We start from the raw sequence: 22476 nt of genomic DNA, 5'->3' as shown, positions 1-22476 counted from the left end.
GTTATATTTGTGTTAATGTACAGACTCGGACTTACTTTAAGTCAAGTGACACAGAAACACAAAGTAGTCAATGAATTAGTGGAAATAAAAGGTTTTCAGAAGAATATAAATCTAAAAAGGATGGTGTGCAACATGATCAACAACTCTGGGGTTCTTCTCTACCAGATTTGACATCCAGTGACTCTAAATGTTTCACACATTCTTCTTTGCCAAACAGCGAAGATCGGACGCAGAGCATATGTAATTATCAAACAAAACCTCTTAATTAAATTTAGACCTGAACTTTGACTGGGTCATTTTAACACATGCGTATGCACTGATCTATGCCATTCCTGTATTGTTTTACATGTATTTTAACATCATGCTGTCCTGCTGAAAGTAAACCTTTTTAGATTTCAGTCCGTGGTCTTCCAGCGGATTTTCTTCCAGGATTGTTCTGTATAAGATTACAAGAATAAAGTCATAATATTAAGAGGATAAATAATAAATTTTATGAGGACTCCAACACAAAAAATAAAACAATTTAAAAGGGGGAATTTTGAGAAGGTTATACTTTCACATCAGCATCACATTATTACCAGTAGGAGGACTTTAAAAAGATTCTGCAAACAGCTGTCTATTTCAAATAAAGATCTACATGAAATGAGCTGGTTATGTCGGTTCCTGATAACTAAGTTTGTTTCTAATTAAAATCACTGTTTTTTGTAATTTTTAACATGTTTATTCAGGTAAAATTGTGACCATACTCTCAAAGTTAAAAAAGAAAAAATCTCATAGCCTCACCAATATATACATTGTTATTTCTACTTATTATGTGGTCATTCGTGTTGGTCTGTTACTTAAAAATCCCAATAAAACACAATGAAGGTTTGTGGTTACAATGTGATGAAATGTGAAAAAGAGGTATTGCTTTCGCAAGGCACTGTACTCTGGACTTTCTACAGTGCACAGGAAACTTCAACCTCACTGGGAAAATATGATTTTGCACAAAATGATGACGCAAAATCATATTTCACATATTTTAAAGGATCCAATGAAACAACAAGCTTGTGGAAAACCAGATATCAGCTTTTGAATTCAAGCATAATGAACGTCCTGGCTCCCAATCTGCATATTTATGTTGGCAGAAACGGTTTTAAGTCTTTTAATCACAGAAAGTCATAAAACAAGCCTCTGCATGCAGACGTGTGCTTATTTTTCTTTGAGTGCCCTAAATCTCCTCACCACATCAAAGTTTTATCTTATCAAGGCCATTATTTGATGGCTATACATGCTGAGTTTGTGTGCATGCACAAATACGCACACAGGGCGGCTGTATACGATCTGTGACTGAAAGCTTCCAGAGAGGGGTGGGTGTGTGTGTGCGCACGTCTTTTCTCTCCGGATGAGTTACGATCAGGCAGCCAGACACATGGAAGTCTGGCTGCCTGATCGTAATTCACACTCAAGCACGGAGAGATATGAACATGTTTCCACGAAAACACGAACAACCGTGCGATGCTACATAAAGCGCATACATAGAGCACATGCTGGCATGCGTGCGTATGCGTGTGTGCGTATGCGCGTGTGCACACCTGCTGGTGAGCCGGGCTCCCAGTGATAAACTGTGGAACGCTATCTGTTATGAGTATGACTGATGAATGTAGTAAAGTGAGCTATGGAAAAAATAAAATATAAAAATGCCTTCCCAGACGGGTAATCTCCAATAAATTCTCCAGACTTTAACATAAACAAGAAAGGGGCAAAGGTAGGAGGGAGAAATAAAAAAGAAAAAAAAAAGATGACAAGAAAGAGATGACAATACAACAATTTGGTAACAAAAGACTTATGATGGACAGTTTGGAAATGCTGTGCATGAATGAGTTAGGTGAAAAAGCATGGAGTGTTTGTTTATATGTGACAGCCTCAAGTTCTTCTTTGGATTGGAGACTGTGATATATGATGTAATCATGATGAACAGTTGGAACTTTGCTCCAATCATCTCTTGCAAACTGTCAAAAGTTCAGCTGAAATAAGTTGGCCTTCTCTAAAAGACTTTTAATTTTAAATTAAATCCTGTTCATTAAAATTTGGACAAAGAAAAAAAACAAACCCTTTTATAGAGCAATATAAAACAAAATGATATTTCTTGTTCCTTAAGCAATAAAACGTAAAATAATGTTATATTAATTCTTATAGTTTAAATTTTCATTTGTCTCCTTTCTAGGAGATTCCTCTTTGTTTTACTCTGCATGTATGTATTTTAAGAAGAAGTTTTATCACAATGTTCCGGTAAAGTTTCAAAACAATCAGTATTGTAAGATAATTCTTCAATTAATCCTATTTTGTTCATCAGTGCTAAAAATGATGGCAGGAGAATAATGTAGGGGAGATGTTTTAATGCAAGTAGTTCTGGTCAATTTAAGAAAAATTGTAGAATTTATATTTTTCTCTTTATATACTCTCTTTCCCCTCAATAAAGATGTAAACTCATCTCTAGCACACTGGTCAATCTAAACAGGTTTGGAAATACAAATAAAGCAGGCTAACTTTATGCTTGTAGAACAGATAAAATGTTGTTTATCTTTCATTCCCAGCCATACATCACATTTTAGAGTGAATTAGTCAATTAGTAAATATTGACTAATTTACTTGTAGTTTTTGCCTTGTAATTATTTTCTACATCTTCTGAATTCGACCTCAAAGAGCATTGAATGCTAGAGTTTACATGTAGATAAATCTTGCATTGTAAATTTAATTGATTTTTTTTTTTCCTAACAAGCTACGATTTCTCCCACTTCTTTCTCATTCCTCTTGATTTCTGATAAAAACAGAATGATAAACATGATGAGGTCAAGAAATGAGTGAAAACTGGCAGGTCACCAACAATCACCTGTGGGTTCTACTATCCTGGTGGCTTTTTTAAAATTATTTTTGACAAAACAGTTCATATGTCTGACCGCTTTGAGGATTTACCACCAACTCTTAACTGAAGGCAGGAAACAAAGTTGACTGACCCGTCAGCGTCTACAGGATCATTTCATTTGTATTGATTTGGCGGAAACTGAAATAACGAGCGTCTTAAAAACAAGCAGCCCATTCTCAAATGCCAGCCGGCCTGTTTTGAGAGCATCTGTGAGCGGATGCATTCTAAACAGGCCCGACTAATCATCCCTGGTCCCATCACAAAACACAGCCTCTAATCCACTTCCTTTGGAGACAAAGAAGCAGGAGAGTTATGCAAGGCCTGCAATTGATCGGCGGCACTAATGTGGAGCGACCTCTGACATCTGGCTTCTAAAGCTGGATGGCTCATCTTCCAATGGCCCTCTTCATTCAAGCAAATGTAAACATGCACAAGCCAAAAAAAACCCACAGTCACTGTTTATGAAGCTTGGCAAAATCTATGTTACATAAACAATTATGTAGGTCAAAACCCAAAATTTAAAATCAGAAATGAAATGTTGGGGAGCAGCGAGAGAAGCCCACACAGATTCCGAGGATGAAGTTTCACAATGCTGTAAGAGTATCTTCTAAAACAAACACTGAACTGGAAGGCTGTTGCATTATTTGCTCGCTTAAATACGAGGATTTCACAACAATGTGCAACTAGTAGGAAATAACATTGACTTCATAGTTGTCAAGCCTGTACTGAGAGAATCTGGTCAAGATCAATTAGGCTCCAAAATAAGCTACTTCATTGGAGTCAAGAGGTTTTGAGTGGACTGTGGATATTCTCTGGACTTCCAGGAATAGCAGGATGTGGAGGCCAAACAAAGGTGCTCCTCCTGAAATGCCCTCACCATTTAAAGTCTTTATAAAAATGAGATTGTCAGTTCAAAATAAACTCGGCTACATTCTCAGGACATCTTGTTGTGAATGTTCGCATTTCAAAAGAGATTTCTTTCAGTTTTAATTGCAAGTGCGAGCTGCACAGGTTTAACAAATTATTTTTGGGAAACAGTTTTCACATGAACGTTGATGGGTATGCACTGTCCCGTAAAAATATCCCCCTGTAAATAAAGTATCATATTTGGTAGTTGCAATCTTAGCACAGAAACATTTAATGATTTTTAAGCTAGTATTTGTTGTATGATTTCAAGACGAATAGTACATTTTCTGTACAATCTTACTGACATAGTGTAGCAATAGTGTTTTGGGTAGATCCTGCTGGCAAAAATCAAACATTCATGAAGATTTAGTCAAAGACAACAGCACAAATTTGTGTTTTTATGTTTCCCCCTCTCACAAAATAGTCATGGGAACGCTCAGTAACTTGTCTTGTGACAAGAGCTCATTGAGTACAGAATGACTTAAAACTAGAGAAAAAATGCAGGCCTAGAGTTTTTCTGAGAAACTTGCATGAGGATAATAAAAAGTATTGTTTCAGATTCCAAACAAAGTGCCAGGGTGAACACACCCTCCATCTCTACGTGCCGAGCCTGCGGTGGCACACAACTGCCATTGCTGCCAAATGTTGGGAATTCAATGAAATATGATCAATACTATCAAAATACACAAGAACAAGGGCGAGGAAAAGTGATTATGCTGCATATTCAAATTAGCAAAAATGCAGCGCTGGCACTTGAGGGTATTTGATTTAAAGGTTCGCAAATGGGCTTGATTGCGGCGCAAAAACATCACTGCCGAGTTTTGCTAAACGCACGCAGACGCAGGCATGCGCGTCAACATGCACATGGAGGGCCACCATGTGAGCAGAGACTGTGCGCCGAGCCAGCAGAGCATTAGCAGTCTGATTTATACCACAGACAAAACTTGTTTTCAAAGATTGCTCTTCACACAAATATGCCGCAGACTGCAGCTGGAAGCCATCACCAGGGCCGCAGAAATAAAGCGTGGTGGGATTAGCCACCCCAAAATGTATTTCTAAAGCAAATCCCAGAGTAAACAGAGAGTGGAGGAATGAAATGATGACAAGGAGATTGGAAACAAACTGTTGGTCTTTGAACGCTTGCAGCAGATCACGCATTTGATCTCGATAAGAGACGAGGGAGTGAGCAGTGGAGATCAGGGAGCGAGAAAAGAAGGTGGAAAAAAAAAAGAAAAAAAAGAGGGTGTGTTTTGTGTAAGCTCAGAAACTGCCAGGCAGTGTACTAGGTGTAGTCGGCGCCGCTTGATGTGGTTTTTCTACACGGCCAAAGGAGGAAGCGTGGAGAGGGAAGAACAAACAGTGTGAAAGTGTGAGAAATCCTGGGAACTGGAGTGAATGGATATCAACACCCGCCACCCGGCAAGGATAGTGTTTTCATTAACATGGGATTTCCAACATCAAGTTCTGATTTCAGTACAGCGAAGAGTACGTTCCTGCTTTGTCTCTAAATCCGTCTCCAACATTAAGCTCACCACTACCTCACTAAAAGAATCTCGGCTGATTAGCATCTTGGATTTGTTGTTTTGGATAGAGAGAGATTATAAAACAGAGAAGAGGATTTATCTCTTTAAACATGATGTGAAATGTTGAATATAGCAGGTTGATCTATTCCCTCTAACTCTAGAGAACATTTAGGGGTTTCTTTTCCACCCTCAGTCTTCAAAGATTCTGTGCCACTGAATTTTTAATATTACCTCAGTTTTTAGAGCAAAGATCTAATGCCCAATGTTGATAATAAAACCCGGCAGGCTGGTCAAAATGAAACAATAAACAAAGCGGTTCTGTCATATTTTCCACGGCAGCGCAGGAACAGCATCAGGAGTGGCGTAACCTCTGAGTGGGGCCACAAAGGTGTCACATCTGCTATTGCTGCCAGTTACCAGGGAATATGGCTTATGGAAAAGGGCGCATGCTGTTCACTCATTTAGTTATAAATGTAACAGAGCCAGTTTATTTTACAACGTACTGAAGAAGCATGCAACTAGATGTAATTCACATCATCTGTTGAAACCAAATTTTTACTCTATAAAAAGAGGAACTTTTCTTTCTTATTTTCTGACCTTAAATCATGTTCAACTTTTTTTTCTTTTTCAATACAGTTAGAATGACTAAAATAATTTTTCTTGCTAGATGCCAGAATAATGAGCTATAATTTTTATTTTATATTCTTACGTTAAGTTTAGTACACTTTAAATTATTTGGGAAAGCACAGGTGATGACATCATGGCTATGCAAGCCTCTGACTCACAACATCTGGGTGGGTATTTTAACGCAACACCTCAAACACACTGCTTCCTTCTGTGGCAATTAAGGGTAAAATCCAAAGAAACCAGGTAAGAAAGCAGGAAGGGAATTGTGGACCTTAACTTCTTGACAAGTGTGGCTCACTCCTAACATAATTTCCACAAACATGACGATACCATCAAAAACTCAATGGGTATATCTAACCAAGACACAAAAGAATGTGTTTTTGCAGTGAAATGTGCATTATTAACCCCAGAAATGTGAAGCTGTTGACTGAAGTGTGTATCCATCTCCAGAGAATTGAGTGCTGAAGTAGCATAGCTTGAGAGGCCGCTCAGAGAGGAAGAGGGTTTTACTCTAAAAGCAACATAAAGAGCCATGATTGTTGGGGAAGAAACTAAAACTCAACAATGTCAATATTTATCTTTAGAGGAAAACTTAACTTAAATCATTAGTGGCTTAAGGAACATAGTCAATATTGTGGAGAGGCCATCACCGACCCAAATTTGAAAATCCGGTTTAGTTACACCAGTTCTGTCAGGACAAATGGGCCACTCAGCAAGGAAGAAGCCATTACTTCACAAGCAACATAAAAAAGATAAATTACAGTGTTTGTTTGGGATGATCATGTTATATTTAGAGTAAAAAAGTAGGAAACTTGAAGGGCTGTAAACACCATCCAAGTTTGAGTACACCATGTTGATTGGGAAGAAAATGGGTGGCAGCATAGTTCTTTTCACAAAAATAGATGTCACTGTGACGAGGAAAAATATTTAATCAACATTTCAAGAATGTAGTGTCAATGGGAAAACAAATGGAATACAGATAATTTATGATTTATGACAGGTAAATCTACAGCAACAAAATGGCCATAAAGCAAAACCTAAAAAAAAGATGAGGAACTACAGGAAACAAGAAAATTTTTTGTCCTAAGTGTCTTTGACGTTCAGCTTTTTTTTCCTTTTTTGTCTCTGTCCTACTTTCACGCTCTCACATATCCACTGTGCCAACAACACAGCGACCAAATTATTAGGACAAACAAAAACTCTGGAATAGGTGCCAACATCTACGCTCCAAGCTACCACCAGAAAAATGCTGCTGCTTAGCCGGACCGAATTCCCCCCTGTGGCTGTTTTCCAATTAGATCAAAAAAGGCTTAGCAGGTAGACTTGAGCTTTTGTCTCCTGAGAACGCCCTCGGTGCTGGCCAACTTTCCTTAATTCCTTGTACCATAGTCACTGTAATCTGCACACTTGGATAACATAATTACAAGATTTCTAATCCAATAATGACAGCATTATCGAATAAAAAAAAAAAAATCAATTAGACCGTGTAAATAGAAAGGCACTTTAACACAAAGAATCAAGTTATGGGATTTTGGCTAAATATTAAAAATCAGTGATGACCAGCGACATATAAAGCTTAGAAGGTTTGCTCAACACAGCTCTGTAAGCAAGCAGAGGTTTTCATTACAAACCCAGAAGATATGAAACATCCTCTCAAAGGAACACACATTGTCAGCATGTCTCAATTACAGCCTGAATTCTTTGCTTAAGAAACACAAGGGGATCAGCGCGTAAACCGATGCTTGTTTGTGTTTTTACTCCCAGAAATGTCTGCAAGCATTTACAAGCAAAAGCATACAACTATGTAATATGTTACAGTAAATATGTTTAGGAAACTACAAGAATGCCAACTTTACAGGCAAGCTTTGCCCGGCTCATCCGTTTCCACTAAACAGGACCTGCTGTGTGAATGTGCGGGTGTGTGTGTGTGTGTGTGATTGGCCAGGCGGCAGAGCTCTCTCAGGTTACATCCACACAGGAAGGCTAAGAGCAATAACAAAGGCCTTTCAAAGGTACCCTCAGCAGGTTAAGATAAAATGTTTTAGCTCAAACTGATAAAAAGCATCTGCGGCTTAAATGAGCAGGCGCTGGTATCAGCGCGCAAGTATGTACAGATTGAAACAGACAACGGATTCTCCCCTCCACCCCCGAGTGGAAAATACAGACACACACACAGACCCACACACTACCTCACTAAAAGAATCTCGGCCGATTCCCTCTCTCTCCCAGGTCTGTGAGTCTGGTTTGGTACTGACAAACCCACCTGTGAAGCTGGTGCATTCTATCTAGGTCTGCTAATGAGAACTGATTGTGCTTTCAGTCTAAACACACTGACACTTCACCAATAAACAACCATAAAATACTGCAAATAATAACATAAAATGTTATATTATACTTTATAGAAATATAAAATATAATCTAATAATTATGTTTAAAGTTGAATTCAAATCAGGCTAACATTTTTCTGACTTAGGACAGTTGGGGTTAAAAAACTTATTATTTACTGCACATCTGCTAAATCACAGAATTACATTTATCTGGTTAAATAATTTTTTTTTCGTTGAGTTTTTTTTAAGGTAAACACAATCCAGAACTCACTGTTAGATATGGCAAAGAACGCAATGTTGCAATTATTTGAGATACACCAATCAATTCGCCAGAGAGGAATCAGCCAGTGTCACCTTGAATGGTTTTGGTCAGGGATTGACAGATTATAATCAGATTTTTTTCATCTCACTTTCACTTTCCCAAGTAGAATTGCCGATCTATAAACACATCAACTAACAGCTCTGATGCGCTTGCTAACTTAAAAACAAAGCAGATATAGATCTAGAAGACCTTTTGATGCTTAAAGGTGATAATACTGTCATACTTTCATTTTCTAGCACCACTATCAATAAATCTGCAGCGTTTTACTTCTCTTTCAAGATTACATGTCTTAAAAAAACAAAATTATAATCAGTCAAGATCTGAATTGGTAGTTCTGACTTCAAAGAAACACAAATCTGCATTACGGATGAAAAGTCCATTGGTGCATTTCTAAATGACATATTATTTTACTTTAAAAACAGCTGAGCCAACAAAAGCATGGGGTGCTTCTATTCTTGTTTAACTTTGTAAACTCTGACTCTCATATTTATGATGTGCAGTTTTCATTTCTCATGCAAAGTTAGACATTTTGTTTTGTTTTAGCGGTCTCCTTTGTGGTCTGCACTTGGATAAAATGGCTCCTTAGCTCAAACAAGGACTGGAGTTTACCACAGTTTAACTAGTATCGTGAAGTGCTTGTGTCTTTTGTATACTTATCCTCCCTGAGCACCGCAGCAGCGACACGTAAACTTCAGGGACAGAAATTCAGAGGAGAAATTTAAAGACGCCTTGGTGCCACATCTCTGAATCCTACCTGGAAGCCCTGGATGTGAGCCAGGTAATCCAGCTGCTGCGCCGGCTGCACAGAAACACTGCAGGCCAGGTTCTTCCCCTTTACGGGCAGCGACCCATCTGCTGGAGGTGACTGGCCGTTAAGCAGCAGCTCTCTGGCCATGGTAGCAGTGGGGCTGGGTGAGGAGGACGAGCCGCTGTAATATGGAGAATGTCCTGGGGGCACAGGGCCAGAGCAGGACCCCGCGTCTTTGGATGCAACGTAATTGATGGACCCTCCGGTGGTGCTGCTGCTGCCGGTGACTGGTACGCTGCCACTCTGCTTCCTGCTGGCTTCCATCTCCTGGTAGACGTCGGGGCTGAGATGGAGCAGACCCTTCTGGGCTGGAGGAATGAAATTGAATAAGAACAATTGTAAATAACATGGATTGACAAAAGAGGTCAAAAGATGTCTACCAACAAGTAATTGGTAAAAGAAAGGAACAATACTGTGAAAACATCTACTGTTCACACAGATAAAATACTTCAGACTTTTTTCTTGAAAAATTCGATTTTTCCTTCAAAATTCCTTAGCAACAGCTTTAAAAACCAGGCTATCAGATGAGATATTGCTCATTCACATTATTACATTGTTTGTCCATATTTTACATGACAGAAAAGAGGTTAAAAAACACATGCTGGCTTCAAGATAGCATAGGACATCTGAGACAAGACAATACAAAAAGAGAAAGACAAAGAAAATGTGTCAACAATGAAAATAAAAATGTTATATTTTAAGAAACTCCACTTATTACCCTGTAAATAAAACCCCACTTTTGTGTCTACCATCCTTATTGAGTTGACTCATTTCACCAACCAAGTGTTTTAAAGTGATTTTCCAATCCTTCCCAGAGCAAATACATACTTGTATACCACTTAGATTTTGATCGCTGGCTGATTTTTTAGAGCATCATTAATTTATTCCTTCTGCAATCCTAAGTGAGGAAGGAAACAGGACTTCTACTTAGGATCGTCCTGTTGTAGATGACTGGGAATCAACACCAACATTCAGTATGCACTGAAACACAAGTCAAAGTGAACGCAACACCTCACTGCTTTGCTTCTGTTTAACTTTATGACGACAATCTAAATATTTCTTGATTTGCTGTTGTACAGAATTACTCAATAAAATGGCAAACTTGGTTCTTGTAACTTTTATTGTTACAAATGTGTTGAAGTCGTGTCTAAACAGATTCCTCAGTCACTCAGTCATAAACAAACCCACAGCTACTCAGCAAGCGCTGGGAAAAATGTTTGCATCCAGAAAAAACATCTTAGATCTGCTAACAACATGGTTGGAAGCTAAATATAGATATTTCAAGTCACAGTTTGTGATCAATAATGCTCAAAAAATATAATGTTCTTATATTATGTCCATATTTTGTACATAATAAAACACAAAATACAAGAACAATAGGCTTAGAATCCAAAAGTAAAAGATCTAGTGGCCAGAAAATTGACCTATTTTGATTTTAGATTGTGGATAATTTAAAAAGAAAAGATTGGACAAAAGGTTCTACAAAAATTGCATTTTACTGTGTCAACCAAAAAGAGAATGTTATAACATAAATGAATAATAACTTTTAAATAACTGGAATTAGAAATAAAGTCCATGGACACCTCCATGTTGTGGGAAAAAGTCGGCTGCGTTTTGAGATAAAATTATTTGGACTTATCACTAAAAAGTCATTTTGTTGAACTTAGTTATTTTAGGGTAATCAGAGTAAAAGGGGCACGAATTTTAGATTCTCATTTCTAACACACTTGACATTGGTATTACATCAGCAACCATTAAAGTGTCTTTAGACTTTTACATCAGGTTGACTGTTAAAGTCTCTCACTCTCAAACACAAACAGAGACAGAATCGGAGCGTCCACCGATATCAACAGAACGTCAGTGACTTCATCCCTGATGAGAAACAGCAGTATCAGCTGTCCCACTTTCAACACTCCATCAATACCAGAATCCCAACAAAACCTTGATGAATTCTTCTTAAGAAACGTTTAGAGCCATTCAGATCCAGGAAATTCAAGCCCTTTACACTTTGAAATGCCTTGCTGCTGAAATGTGCTATACAAATAAAATTTGATTGATTGATTGATTTACTGTCAGCAAAGCTTTCCATTAAATAGGATACAGCTCTGCCACAACTCGCTGAACTAAAGGAGTTTTCTTTATCCAATTTGGAAACTATTTTATGTTGGTTAGTGATAACACTGTCAAGGGATAGTCATGAAAGACTGAAGGAGGACACAACCTAGAGTTTAAGGCTTCCACCAAAGCTGCGAGCTTGAAAACAAACATGTGAGGCATGTCAAAGGCAGAAGACGGCAGACAAGGATGAGCTTGTGAGGTGGTTATGATGAAAGAGGATGTGAGGATGAGTGGATGCTAAAACCCCGCGAGGAGCCCATCCAAGGTCAGCAGAGACAGGAAGACCAGCTGTCTTTGTGTCTGCGTGTCTGTCTGAGTGCCTGTTTCTGCGTGTGCGTGCACGTGTGGGGGTGAGTGTGTGTGGAGTAACAGCTGGGAGAAAGTGCTGGAGCGAGCGCCATGACTGACAGGCCACTTCCTGTTTCAGTTAACATTTACCATCCACTGCACAACGGCGGAGATTTGCACACTTGTAGTAAACTCATGTCTACGGTTTCTGGGAACGCGCTGACAGCGATTCCCATTCCGAGCACAAAGAGAGGCTGGCTCTCGTTCCGAAAAAGAGAAGAAAACGAAATCCAAGGCTTATTACTCATGCTACAACAAACTGCCCCATCGCCAACCGTGACGCAACTTTAAGGATGTTTCTCCCTCCTTTCCCAGGTCATGTTCATGGCTAGAATTTAAATTCAAGCAAAGGTTGCCGATGAACGTAGCAGAATAAAATAACAGAAGTTATCCAGCATGACATCAGAAAACCGACGGAGGAGTGTGCAATGTGAGGACGTCTTGCATGTGACCGAGTACTCGAAGCTGATGTCAGATGGTGAGCGTGAGAAGCAAGACAAAGAAACACAGCCAGAGCGAGCGAATAAGCAAGAGTGACGGAGTTTATTTTTGCATGATGTTGAGACAGAGGTTGTGAAATTGTGTACACGAAGCAAGGGCGAGTTAGGGAAAGTGGGGTTGGAGGAGGGCGGGGGGGTGAACAAGCCCAGGCTGAGAAGAGGAGAGGGGGATAAAAGAGCAAGAGAGAGAGAGAGCTGTGTTGTTCCTGAGGGGGTCCCACCCAGACTCAGTGTCCGGTGGGCCAGGGGAGTGCTGGAGGGAAGCCAGAGCCGAGCATGAGACTGATCGAAAACAGATAGGGCCGGAGCCCGCCGCTATAAATCACCAGTGTGGAGCAAGACCTTTACATAGTTCACGCATGCACACAACGCACACAAACACACATACGGGCGGCAGGAAATGAATTGTGGCAACTCAAGTGAAAAGCCCTGCTGCAGCACCCATGGGAATAAAAGGGAGAAAAATCACTCTTCTTACTTCGTTTTCTTCTGCTTTCTTTTTACGCTCCCTTCCTGTCTCTAAGCCACCCTGTTTGCTGGAGCTGCATCTTCCACGGATCACGCGGGGGCAAAGGACAGACGCACACACAAAGTCTGGAATAAAGGTTGTGAGTGGCCGCGATGTGTGTGAGAGAAAGTACTAAAGATACAACATTAAATGAGCCGCTCATGACACATTCACTTTTATTTCCCCACTAGATTAGAGGAGAGGAGTTGTGGATGTACACCATAAATCTTGCGGTTGTAGAAGAAAGTTGGTGTCTCTCATGGTGAGACACTGTGGTGGTAACATCATGCTGAGGGGATGCTGTTGTTTTTGGTAGGAGTTTCTTTCTTATCCTCCATCACAACTAACTGATACTGAGATGGAATTGGGTATATTTTGCAGCCCTAGTAGAGCAACAAAAGGGGTTCCTACAAATTACTGAATCAAGACTAATGTACGCCACATGTTTCAGCATTTTAATAGTAAAGAAAATAGAAAAGCAATAAATTAAAATTATAAGTTAACTAGAAAATTTCTGAAGAAATTTAGCCGGGGCCTGCCAAACCATGCCCGTCGGTTTGGGCCCGGCGTTGTCATGCTAGAAATTAGCATCGATGCTAAAGAACGCTGCAACGTAATCAATAGCATGTGGAGAATCACAAGAACGTTAAGTAAGGTGGACGTGCACCATTCAGTATGATGTAAAATTTGTCAAGGCTTTTATTTTGGAATTTTTGTGAAACTTCATTTCAAAGGGCCAAACTAATCCCATGCGTAATAGTCATTGGGTTAAAATAGTTATATAATGCTCAAAACACAAGTAGTTGATGTAAAAATATTAAAGGCTTTTATTTTGAAATGTTTGTTAAGCTTCATTTCAAAGCGCCAAACTAATCCTATGTTTATCAGTGCTTTGGATAAAAAATTCACATAATGCCCAAAACAGCAAATACCTGATGTAAAATTGTCAAGGCTTTTAATTTGAAATTTTCAGTATGCTTCATTTCAAAGGGCCAAACTAATACCATGTATAACAGTGCTTTGGATGAAAAAGTCAAATAAAGCCAAAAAGAGCAATTACATGATGTAAAAATATTTAAGGCTTTTATTTTGAAATTTTTGTTAAGCTTCATTTCAAAGGGCCAACCTAATCCCATGTGTAACAGTTACTGAGTTAAATCAGTTATATACAGCCCATAGCAGCAAATAGTTCTAAAGGCCAGTTCAGTCCTGATCTGTTTCAACTGAGGGTTCCACTATAGATAGAACTACAGTGATGCGTATTTGTAGTCCTAATCAGCAGCCAATAGCCTCTTGAGTTCCGTTGCTATGTTAAATAAGTTTCTCACCAAGGTGTGAACTGTTAGTGACAGAGCCTGAGACAGCCTAGAAAATCCTGTCGCATGACTTTGCTCTGAAGCACCGTGACAGAAAACCGTACGATCTAGATAAATTTCGAAAACATTTTACCGGAGCAGACATGCGTATCAATGTGAGGACCGATTTTGATACCAATCGTGCGATATTTGTGGGCGTGATGGCGATTTCAAAATTATTTTGGGGTGAAAAATTGTCTTCATTTCTCACTCTAGCAGAGGGGCACTCAGGAAGATTCACACTCTAATTTTAGGAAAAATGAGAAACTTTGGGTCGCTTAGAGACAAATTGTGGACAAACCGTAATTGGTATCGACGAGCCGTCTTCACTTTCGAAGATATCACAGACGTATCTACAAAATGAAATTTGAATGGCATTTCTACGTGAATTCGTGACGACACGGAAAATCCTCAAAAATAGGGTATTTCTAGGATTTTTCCCATTGACTTATAATGGGTTTTTTTTCATAGTTTTTTGCGAATTATGTCGCCACGTTAACCCCAAATCCCACCAAAAGTAATAGCTCCAATGGCGTGAATTTTCTGCACGTTTTGATACCTCATTTGTAGGTGTGCACGCAGCGGTATGAGCCGCATTAACGGTTACGGATGAAAAATAAAGAATTATAACTAGAAAATTTCGGAAGAAATTTAGCCGGGGCCTGCCAAGGCGCGCCCGTCGGGCATGGGCCCGGCGTCGTCACGCCACAAATCGGCGTCGACGCTAAAGAACGCCGCGACGTAATCAGTGGCACGCGGAGAATCGCAAGAACGTTAAGCGAGGCGGACGTGCACCGTTCAGTATTATAAAGTAAGTATATCAGCTAAAATCAGCAGAAACGCTAATGTTAGCGTCATTGCTTTCATCAGTATGTGGGAAATCACTAGGATATTTTCTGTAATTGATTTACTCCATTCAGTATACTAAACATTGCTAAAAAGTAAAATAAATAGCTAATAGCTTATTGAAGCTAAAATGCTAACGCTAATGAACCTTGCATTGAACTGTTTAGTAACAGTTCAATGCTCATAAACTGCAGGAAGGCAGTTCATTAGCATTTACCTAATGATTGTCACAAATATAAATTTTCAATAACGCACACACACACAACATATTACAGTTTAAAAATATATATTGACCTTATGTTAAAGATTTCTACAAACGTTTTACAGGTAAAGTTTACAATGAACCAAAATTACAACATTTAAAGAATACCATAAATTTAAGAATCTAATGTCTCTGCAATAAAAAGAAATTGCTATCTTTTTTATTTTTAAACAACACCTCATATTGTTAAATAACTGATTTTATGTATTCAAGTTTTAAATATTACATTTGAGTTTGCATGGATGTAAAATTACTGCTCAGTTTAAAAATTACAGTATTTTTAAACTGAGCAGTTTAAAAATATGCTCAGTATTTTTAAACTGCTCAGCTAAACTTTGCTGTTTAGCTCGTTAGCTTGTCGATGTTTCAGTTTTATTCGCTGGGAAAATTATTCTTTGTCTGCTTTGAAGATAAGCAGACAAATAATAAAAAACAAGTTTTGATATTAACTCTCAACTTCATTCACAAAACTTTTTCGTTATTTATTACGCAACGAACATGCATTTCACATAAGAACAAAACAATGAGGTGACGTTGCCTGTCCTTGAACACAACGCTGATCCCTCTTCACCCTGTCAATAACTCACACACATCCTCATTGTGTTGTGTTCTGTAAATAAACAAAACACAAGCAAAATCAATAATCTATATGCATATTCCAGTATACTGAGTTTTGGTTTTACATTCATTCTATTTAAATGTAGTTTGTTTGTGCTTACCAATGTTTTCTGGCCGGATGTCAGGCACCGTTTTCCCCTGGTCAGTTTGTCGATGTCTGGTTTTAGTTCTATTCTGTGGCAATCCGCAAAACGGCGTGTAGGTTTTCGTCAGTAATGCGCGATCTGTGCTTGGTCTTGTTTAAAGTCATTATTGAAAACATCTGTTCGCACAGATAGGTGCTTCCAAACGTGGACAAAACACGAGCTGCGTGGAGTCGAAGCTGTGGCATCAAATCAGGGGGCAGTAGACGGTAAAAGTAAAAGTCCTCGATTGAAACATCACGGAACTTCGCTCTTTAGCTTCTTAGCTTGTCGATGTTTCAGTTTTATTCGCTGGGAAAATTAATAATCAGCTTGAGGTGACTCTGCTGCACTCTAGTGGCGAGAAGCCGTAATGTTGGTTGGTAAGAATCGGAAGGCATTATGGGATATGTAGTTTGTAGTCAATTCGTGCTCAAAACCTATTTTAAGTCAATCAATGGGGCTGTAAAACGGTGGTAGGGGGGAGAGGGCCACATAAAATGACGTAGCGGGCCACATGTGGCCCGCGGGCCTTGAGTTTGACACATGTGCAATAGAGGATCTATCTGCTGCTCATGCAAAACAGTCTATTTTAATCCCATGTGTAATAGTCATTGGGTTAAATCAGTTATATAATGCTGAAAATGCAAGTAGTTGATGTAAAAATATTCAAGGCTTTTATTTTGAAATTTTCAGTATGCTTCATTTCAAAGGGCCAAACTAATACCATGTGTAACAGTGCTTTGGATGAAAAAGTCAAATAAAGCCAAAAAGAGCAATTACATGATGTAAAAATATTCAAGGCTTTTATTTTGAAATTTTTGTTAAGCTTCATTTCAAAGGGCCAAACTAATACCATGTGTAACAGTGCTTTGGATGAAAAAGTCAAATAAAGCCAAAAACAGCAATTACCTGATGTAAAAATATTCAAGGCTTTTATTTTGAAATTTTCATCAAGCTTAATTTTAAATTGCCACACTAATCCCATGTGTAACAATTGCTGGGTTAAATCAGTTATATACAGCTCAAAAGAGCAATTTTCTGATGTAAAAATATTCAAGGCTTTTATTGTGAAATTTTTGTTAAGCTTCATTTTAAAGTTCAAAACTAATCCCATGTGTAACAGTTACTGAGTTAAATCAGTTATATACAGCCCATAGCAGCAATTAGTTCTAAAGGCCAGTTAAGTCCTGATCTGTTTCAACTGAGGGTTTCACTATAGATAGAACTACAATGATGCGTATTTGTAGTCCAAATCAGCAGCCAATAGCCTCTTGAGATCCGTTGCTATGTTAAATAAGTTTCACACCAAGGTGTGAAATGTCAGTGAGACAGCCTGAGAGCCTCAGAAAATCTTGTCGCATGACTTTGCTCTGAAGCACCGTGACAGAAAACCGTACGGTCTAGATAAATTTCGAAAACATTTTACCGGAGCAGACAGGCGTATCAATGTCAGGACCGATTTTGATACTAATCGTGCGATATTTGTGGCCGTGATGGCGATTTCAAAAATGATTTGGGTTGAAAAAGTTGTCTTGATCTCTCACTCTAATCAGCGAGAGAAGCCCTCTAACTTTAGGAAAAATGAGAAACTTTGGGTCGCTTAGAGGCAAATTGTGGACAAACCGTAACTGGTATCGACGAGCCGTCTTCACTTTCGAAGAGATCACAGACGTATCTACAAAATGAAATTTGAATGGCATTTCTAGGTGAATTTGTGACGACACAGAAAATCCTCAAAAATAGGGTATTTCCAGGATTTTTCCCATTGACTTATAATGGGTTTTTTTTCGCAGTTTTTTGCGAATTATGTCGCCACGTTAAGCCCAAATCCCACCAAAAATAATAGCTCCAATGGCGTGAATTTTCTGCACGTTTTGATACCTCATTTGTAGGTGTGCACCCAGCGGTATGAGCCGCATTAACGGTTACGGAAGAAAAATAAAGAATAAAGAGAACGGTTACGGAAGAAAAATAAAGAACTAGAAAATTTCGGAAGAAATTTAGCCGGGGCCTGCCAAGGCGCGCCCGTCGGGCTTGGGCCCGGCGTCGTCACGCCACAAATCGGCGTCGACGCTAAAGAACGCCGCGACGTAATCAGTGGCACGCGGAGAACCGCAAGAACGTTAAGCGAGGCGGACGTGCACCATTCAGTATGATTTAAAATGTTGTCAAGGCTTTTATTTTGGAAGTTTTGTTAAACTTCATTTCAAAGGGCCAAACTAATCCCATGCGTAACAGTCATTGGGTTAAAATAGTTATATAATGCTCAAAACACAAGTAGCTGATGTAAAAATATTCAAGGCTTTTATTTTGAAATGTTTGTTAAGCTTCATTTCAAAGCGCCAAACTAATCCTATGTTTATCAGTGCTTTGGATGAAAACGTCAAATAAAGCCAAAAAGAGCAGTTACGTCATGTAAAAATATTCAAGGCTTTTATTTTGAAATTTTCAGTATGCTTCATTTCAAAGGGCCAAACTAATACCATGTGTAACAGTGCTTTGGATGAAAAAGTCAAATAAAGCCAAAAAGAGCAATTACGTCATGTAAAAATATTCAAGGCTTTTATTTTGAAATTTTCAGTATGCTTCATTTCAAAGGGCCAAACTAATACCATGTGTAACAGTGCTTTGGATGAAAAAGTCAAATAAAGCCAAAAAGAGCAATTACGTCATGTAAAAATATTCAAGGCTTTTATTTTGAAATTTTCAGTATGCTTCATTTCAAAGGGCCAAACTAATACCATGTGTAACAGTGCTTTGGATGAAAAAGTCAAATAAAGCCAAAAAGAGCAATTACGTCATGTAAAAATATTCAAGGCTTTTATTTTGAAATTTGCAGTATGCTTCATTTCAAAGGGCCAAACTAATACCATGTGTAACAGTGCTTTGGATGAAAAAGTCAAATAAAGCCAAAAAGAGCAATGACCTGATGTAAAAATATTCAAGGCTTTTATTTTGAAATTTTCATCAAGCTTAATTTTAAATTGCCACACTAATCCCATGTGTAACAATTGCTGGGTTAAATCAGTTATATACAGCTCAAAAGAGCAATTTTCTGATGTAAAAATATTCAAGGCTTTTATTTTGAAATTTTTGTTAAGCTTCATTTCAAAGGGCCAAACTAATCCCATGTGTAACAGTTACTGAGTTAAATCAGTTATATAATGCTGAAAAAGCAAGTAGTTGATGTAAAAATATTCAAGGCTTTTATTTTGAAATGTTCAGTATGCTTCATTTCAGAGGGCCAAACTAATACCACGTGTAACAGTGCTTTGGATGAAAAAGTCACATAAAGCCAAAAAAGAGCAATTACGTCATGTAAAAATATTCAGGGCTTTTATTGTGAAATTTGCAAAATGCTTAATTTTAAAGTTCAAAACTAATCCCATGTGTAACAGTTACTGAGTTAAATCAGTTATATACAGCCCATAGCAGCAATTAGTTGTAAAGGCCAGTTCAGTCAACCTCTGTTTCAACTGAGCGGTCCACTATAGATAGAACTACAGCGATGCGTATTCGTAGTCCAAACCAGCAGCCAATAGCCTCTTGAGATCCGTTGCTATGGCAAATAATGGTCTCAGCAGGGTGTGAGCTCTGAGCTCTGAGCTCTCAAACACGTTTTACTGACAAAAAGCATTGGAAACAAATCCTTCTTGTTCGGGAACCGTAATACATATTCGAAAAGCGTTTTAAGCGTATGACAGTTCAATATGTCTTCTGCGATAGTCCCGAGATTCATATCTGTACCTCACTCAGAACATTTACAGCGATGAGAGAAAGAAATGTTGTGCCCAGATCTGAACCGAGATCGGCTGTCACTGTAATTTGAGCAAAAATGAGAAAGTTTGGGTCGCTTAGAGGCAAATTGTGGACAAACCGTAACTGGTATCGACGAGCCGTCTTCACTTTCGAAGAGATCACAGACGTATCTACAAAATGAAATTTGAATGGCATTTCTAGGTGAATTTGTGACGACACAGCAAATCCTCAAAAATAGGGTATTTCTAGGATTTTTCCCATTGAGTTATAATGGGGTTTTTTTCGTAGTTTTTTGCGAATTATGTCGCCACGTTAAGCCCAAATCCCACCAGAAGTAATAGCTCCAATGGCGTGAATTTTCTGCACGTTTTGATACCTCATTTGTAGGTGTGCACCCAGCGGTACGAGCCGCATTAACGGTTACGGAAGAAAAATAAAGATTAAAGAGACGCTTCTCTCCGACAATAGTAATAGGTTCCTGCCATTGCTTTGCATGGCAGGCCCCAATAATAAAGAAACTTTTCTTGGGAGAATAGCAATAGGTTCCTGCCATTGCTTTGCATGGCAGGCCCCAATGACAAAATCTGAAAAGAATAGGGTGTTGCAAGGCAATATATATTTGCAGAAGTCCTTTATTTATTATATATACAGTAGATATATATATATATTGTTATTGTATTTGCAAATATTGAAAAAAAATATATAAGATTAAAGAAAATCAGATTATAACATTGCTAATCCAGGGTATTAAAATTCCCATTACATGAGGTTTGATTGTGGGTTCTCTACAATGACTATGGTACTACAATGGTTTATTGCCTTTCTGCTGCTAAGTTTGTGTTTTGCCAGTTTCATTGTGATCACTTTTTCAAAGTTAATCAGCCCTAAAATTGCACTATTAGCCCAGTTTGTTCTGCAAGATTTTCTAATGGGTACTATTGTTTATGCCTGGGAAAACCAAATTAATGACGACAGCAAAAGATATTTCACCATGTTTCCACTGCAATAATGAACCAGAAATAGGCCGGAGGGGGAAAAAATTAGTCTAACAACTGAACTGTTGCTGTCAGGGATGATTAAGTCAGAAAATAAGAGTGAAAATGAAAATGATTCACACAGACGTGACTCCCAGATTCACATTTCCAAGCGTAACTACTTGTAGAGGGCCCAGCAGTTTTGACTAATTGCTGATCTGGAGCACAAAACACTGTGCTAACACAGTGCCAAGAAGATAAGAAATCAGCAATGACTTTAGAGAAGCAGTTATGGCTGAAGTTTGTAAACAATTTGAAGCTCAACATTTTAGTGTGAGGAAGATTATCCACAAGTAAAACACTTTTTTAAGACAGTGTGCAGTCAATGCAGGAAGATCTGCTCAATGACCTCAAGAGAGCTGAGACCATAGTCCTAAAGGTTACCATAGTAACACGCTACATAGTCATTGATTAAAATCCTGCAGAGTGTAGGATGATTGCATTGTACTGAGGGGAGCAACATGAGATTTTGTGCAGCAACTTCCTTTCTTCAGTAAGAGCACTGAAGACGAGTCGTGGCGCGGTTGTTCAGCATGATAATGACGCAAAACGCACAGCAAGGGTCCCCAAATAGTGGTTCCATAAGAAGCATTTCAAGGTCCAGAAGTGGCCTAGTCAGTCTCCAGATCTGAATCCAGTTGAAAGTCTTTGGAGGAAAGCTTATTTTTAGGGGAATGAAAACATGGAACGCACTTCCTTCAGCTGTTATAAATGTAACAAATGCTACAGCATTTAAAAGAGCCCCGCTAAAGTATTTTATTACATAGTGTTATAAAAGTGAAAATGTGTTATATTTCTAATTTTATTACATAAAGTGCAATAATAGTGCATTTATGAATTCATATGTTATGTTTCTAATATTATGTTAGGTGTGTTTAAATGTTTTTGTGGTAAATATATATATATATTTTATGATGTGGACCCTAGGAAGTGTAGCCGTTGTTATGGGGATTCAGATAAACAAACAAACCTAAAACTCTGTGGGGTATTATAAAGTACTTATTTCATACAATAAAATGAATTATTTAAAAATATACAATGTGGTTTTCTGGATTTTATATTAGATTCTGTCTCTCATATTTGAGATGTACCTATGATGAAAATTACAAACCTCTCCATTCTTTGTAAGTGTGAATACTTGAGAAATTGATGGTGTATAAAATACTTATTTCCCCCTGCTGCACAATGTGCACTTTGTTTCTACCATGGCTATGTTACTGTTATCAATAAAGAGTATCTACATTTGTTAAGAAATGCACTTATTAATCCAATTTTTGGCATTTGGGTGTAAAAGCTGCAAAGTCCTCTTCCCAGCCAAGTCTGTTACAACACTTTTTAACCAAAAAGTGTTCAGCCAATCAGCACAGAAGTAGAAATCAGAAACATCTTCCATTCACCAACTGCAGGCACACACAGAAAACCGAGACCAGCTGTATTTGTTTGAATGAGTTGTAAATGGTGTTTATGCAAAAACATTATCCAGACATTAGTGTCATGTGAGTGTTGTGCGGATCGGGCGTTTTTAAGAGCTGATTAGCAGATAGTTAAGCCTCATGCACGGCGCGTGAGATAAACCGAGAATGGC

The 22476-nt window shown here is 38.4% G+C and overlaps 1 protein-coding gene across 1 annotated transcript in view; it reads right to left on the bottom strand.

Annotated features, from left to right (window-relative positions):
- Positions 1-22476, bottom strand: part of stau2 (staufen double-stranded RNA binding protein 2) — a 92604-nt gene that overhangs the window by 28076 nt on the left and 42052 nt on the right. Inside the window, exon 12 of the mRNA XM_032551282.1 lies at positions 9365-9726. Within this exon, the coding sequence (XP_032407173.1) occupies positions 9365-9726 (362 nt within the window). The remainder of the gene's footprint in view (positions 1-9364; positions 9727-22476) is intronic.

This window comes from Xiphophorus hellerii, chromosome 21 (genome assembly GCF_003331165.1).
Source record: "Xiphophorus hellerii strain 12219 chromosome 21, Xiphophorus_hellerii-4.1, whole genome shotgun sequence".
Taxonomy (NCBI): Eukaryota; Metazoa; Chordata; class Actinopteri; order Cyprinodontiformes; family Poeciliidae; genus Xiphophorus; species Xiphophorus hellerii.
The sequence above is the reverse complement of the archived record's forward strand: the minus strand, read 5'-3'. Positions and strand labels throughout refer to the sequence as shown.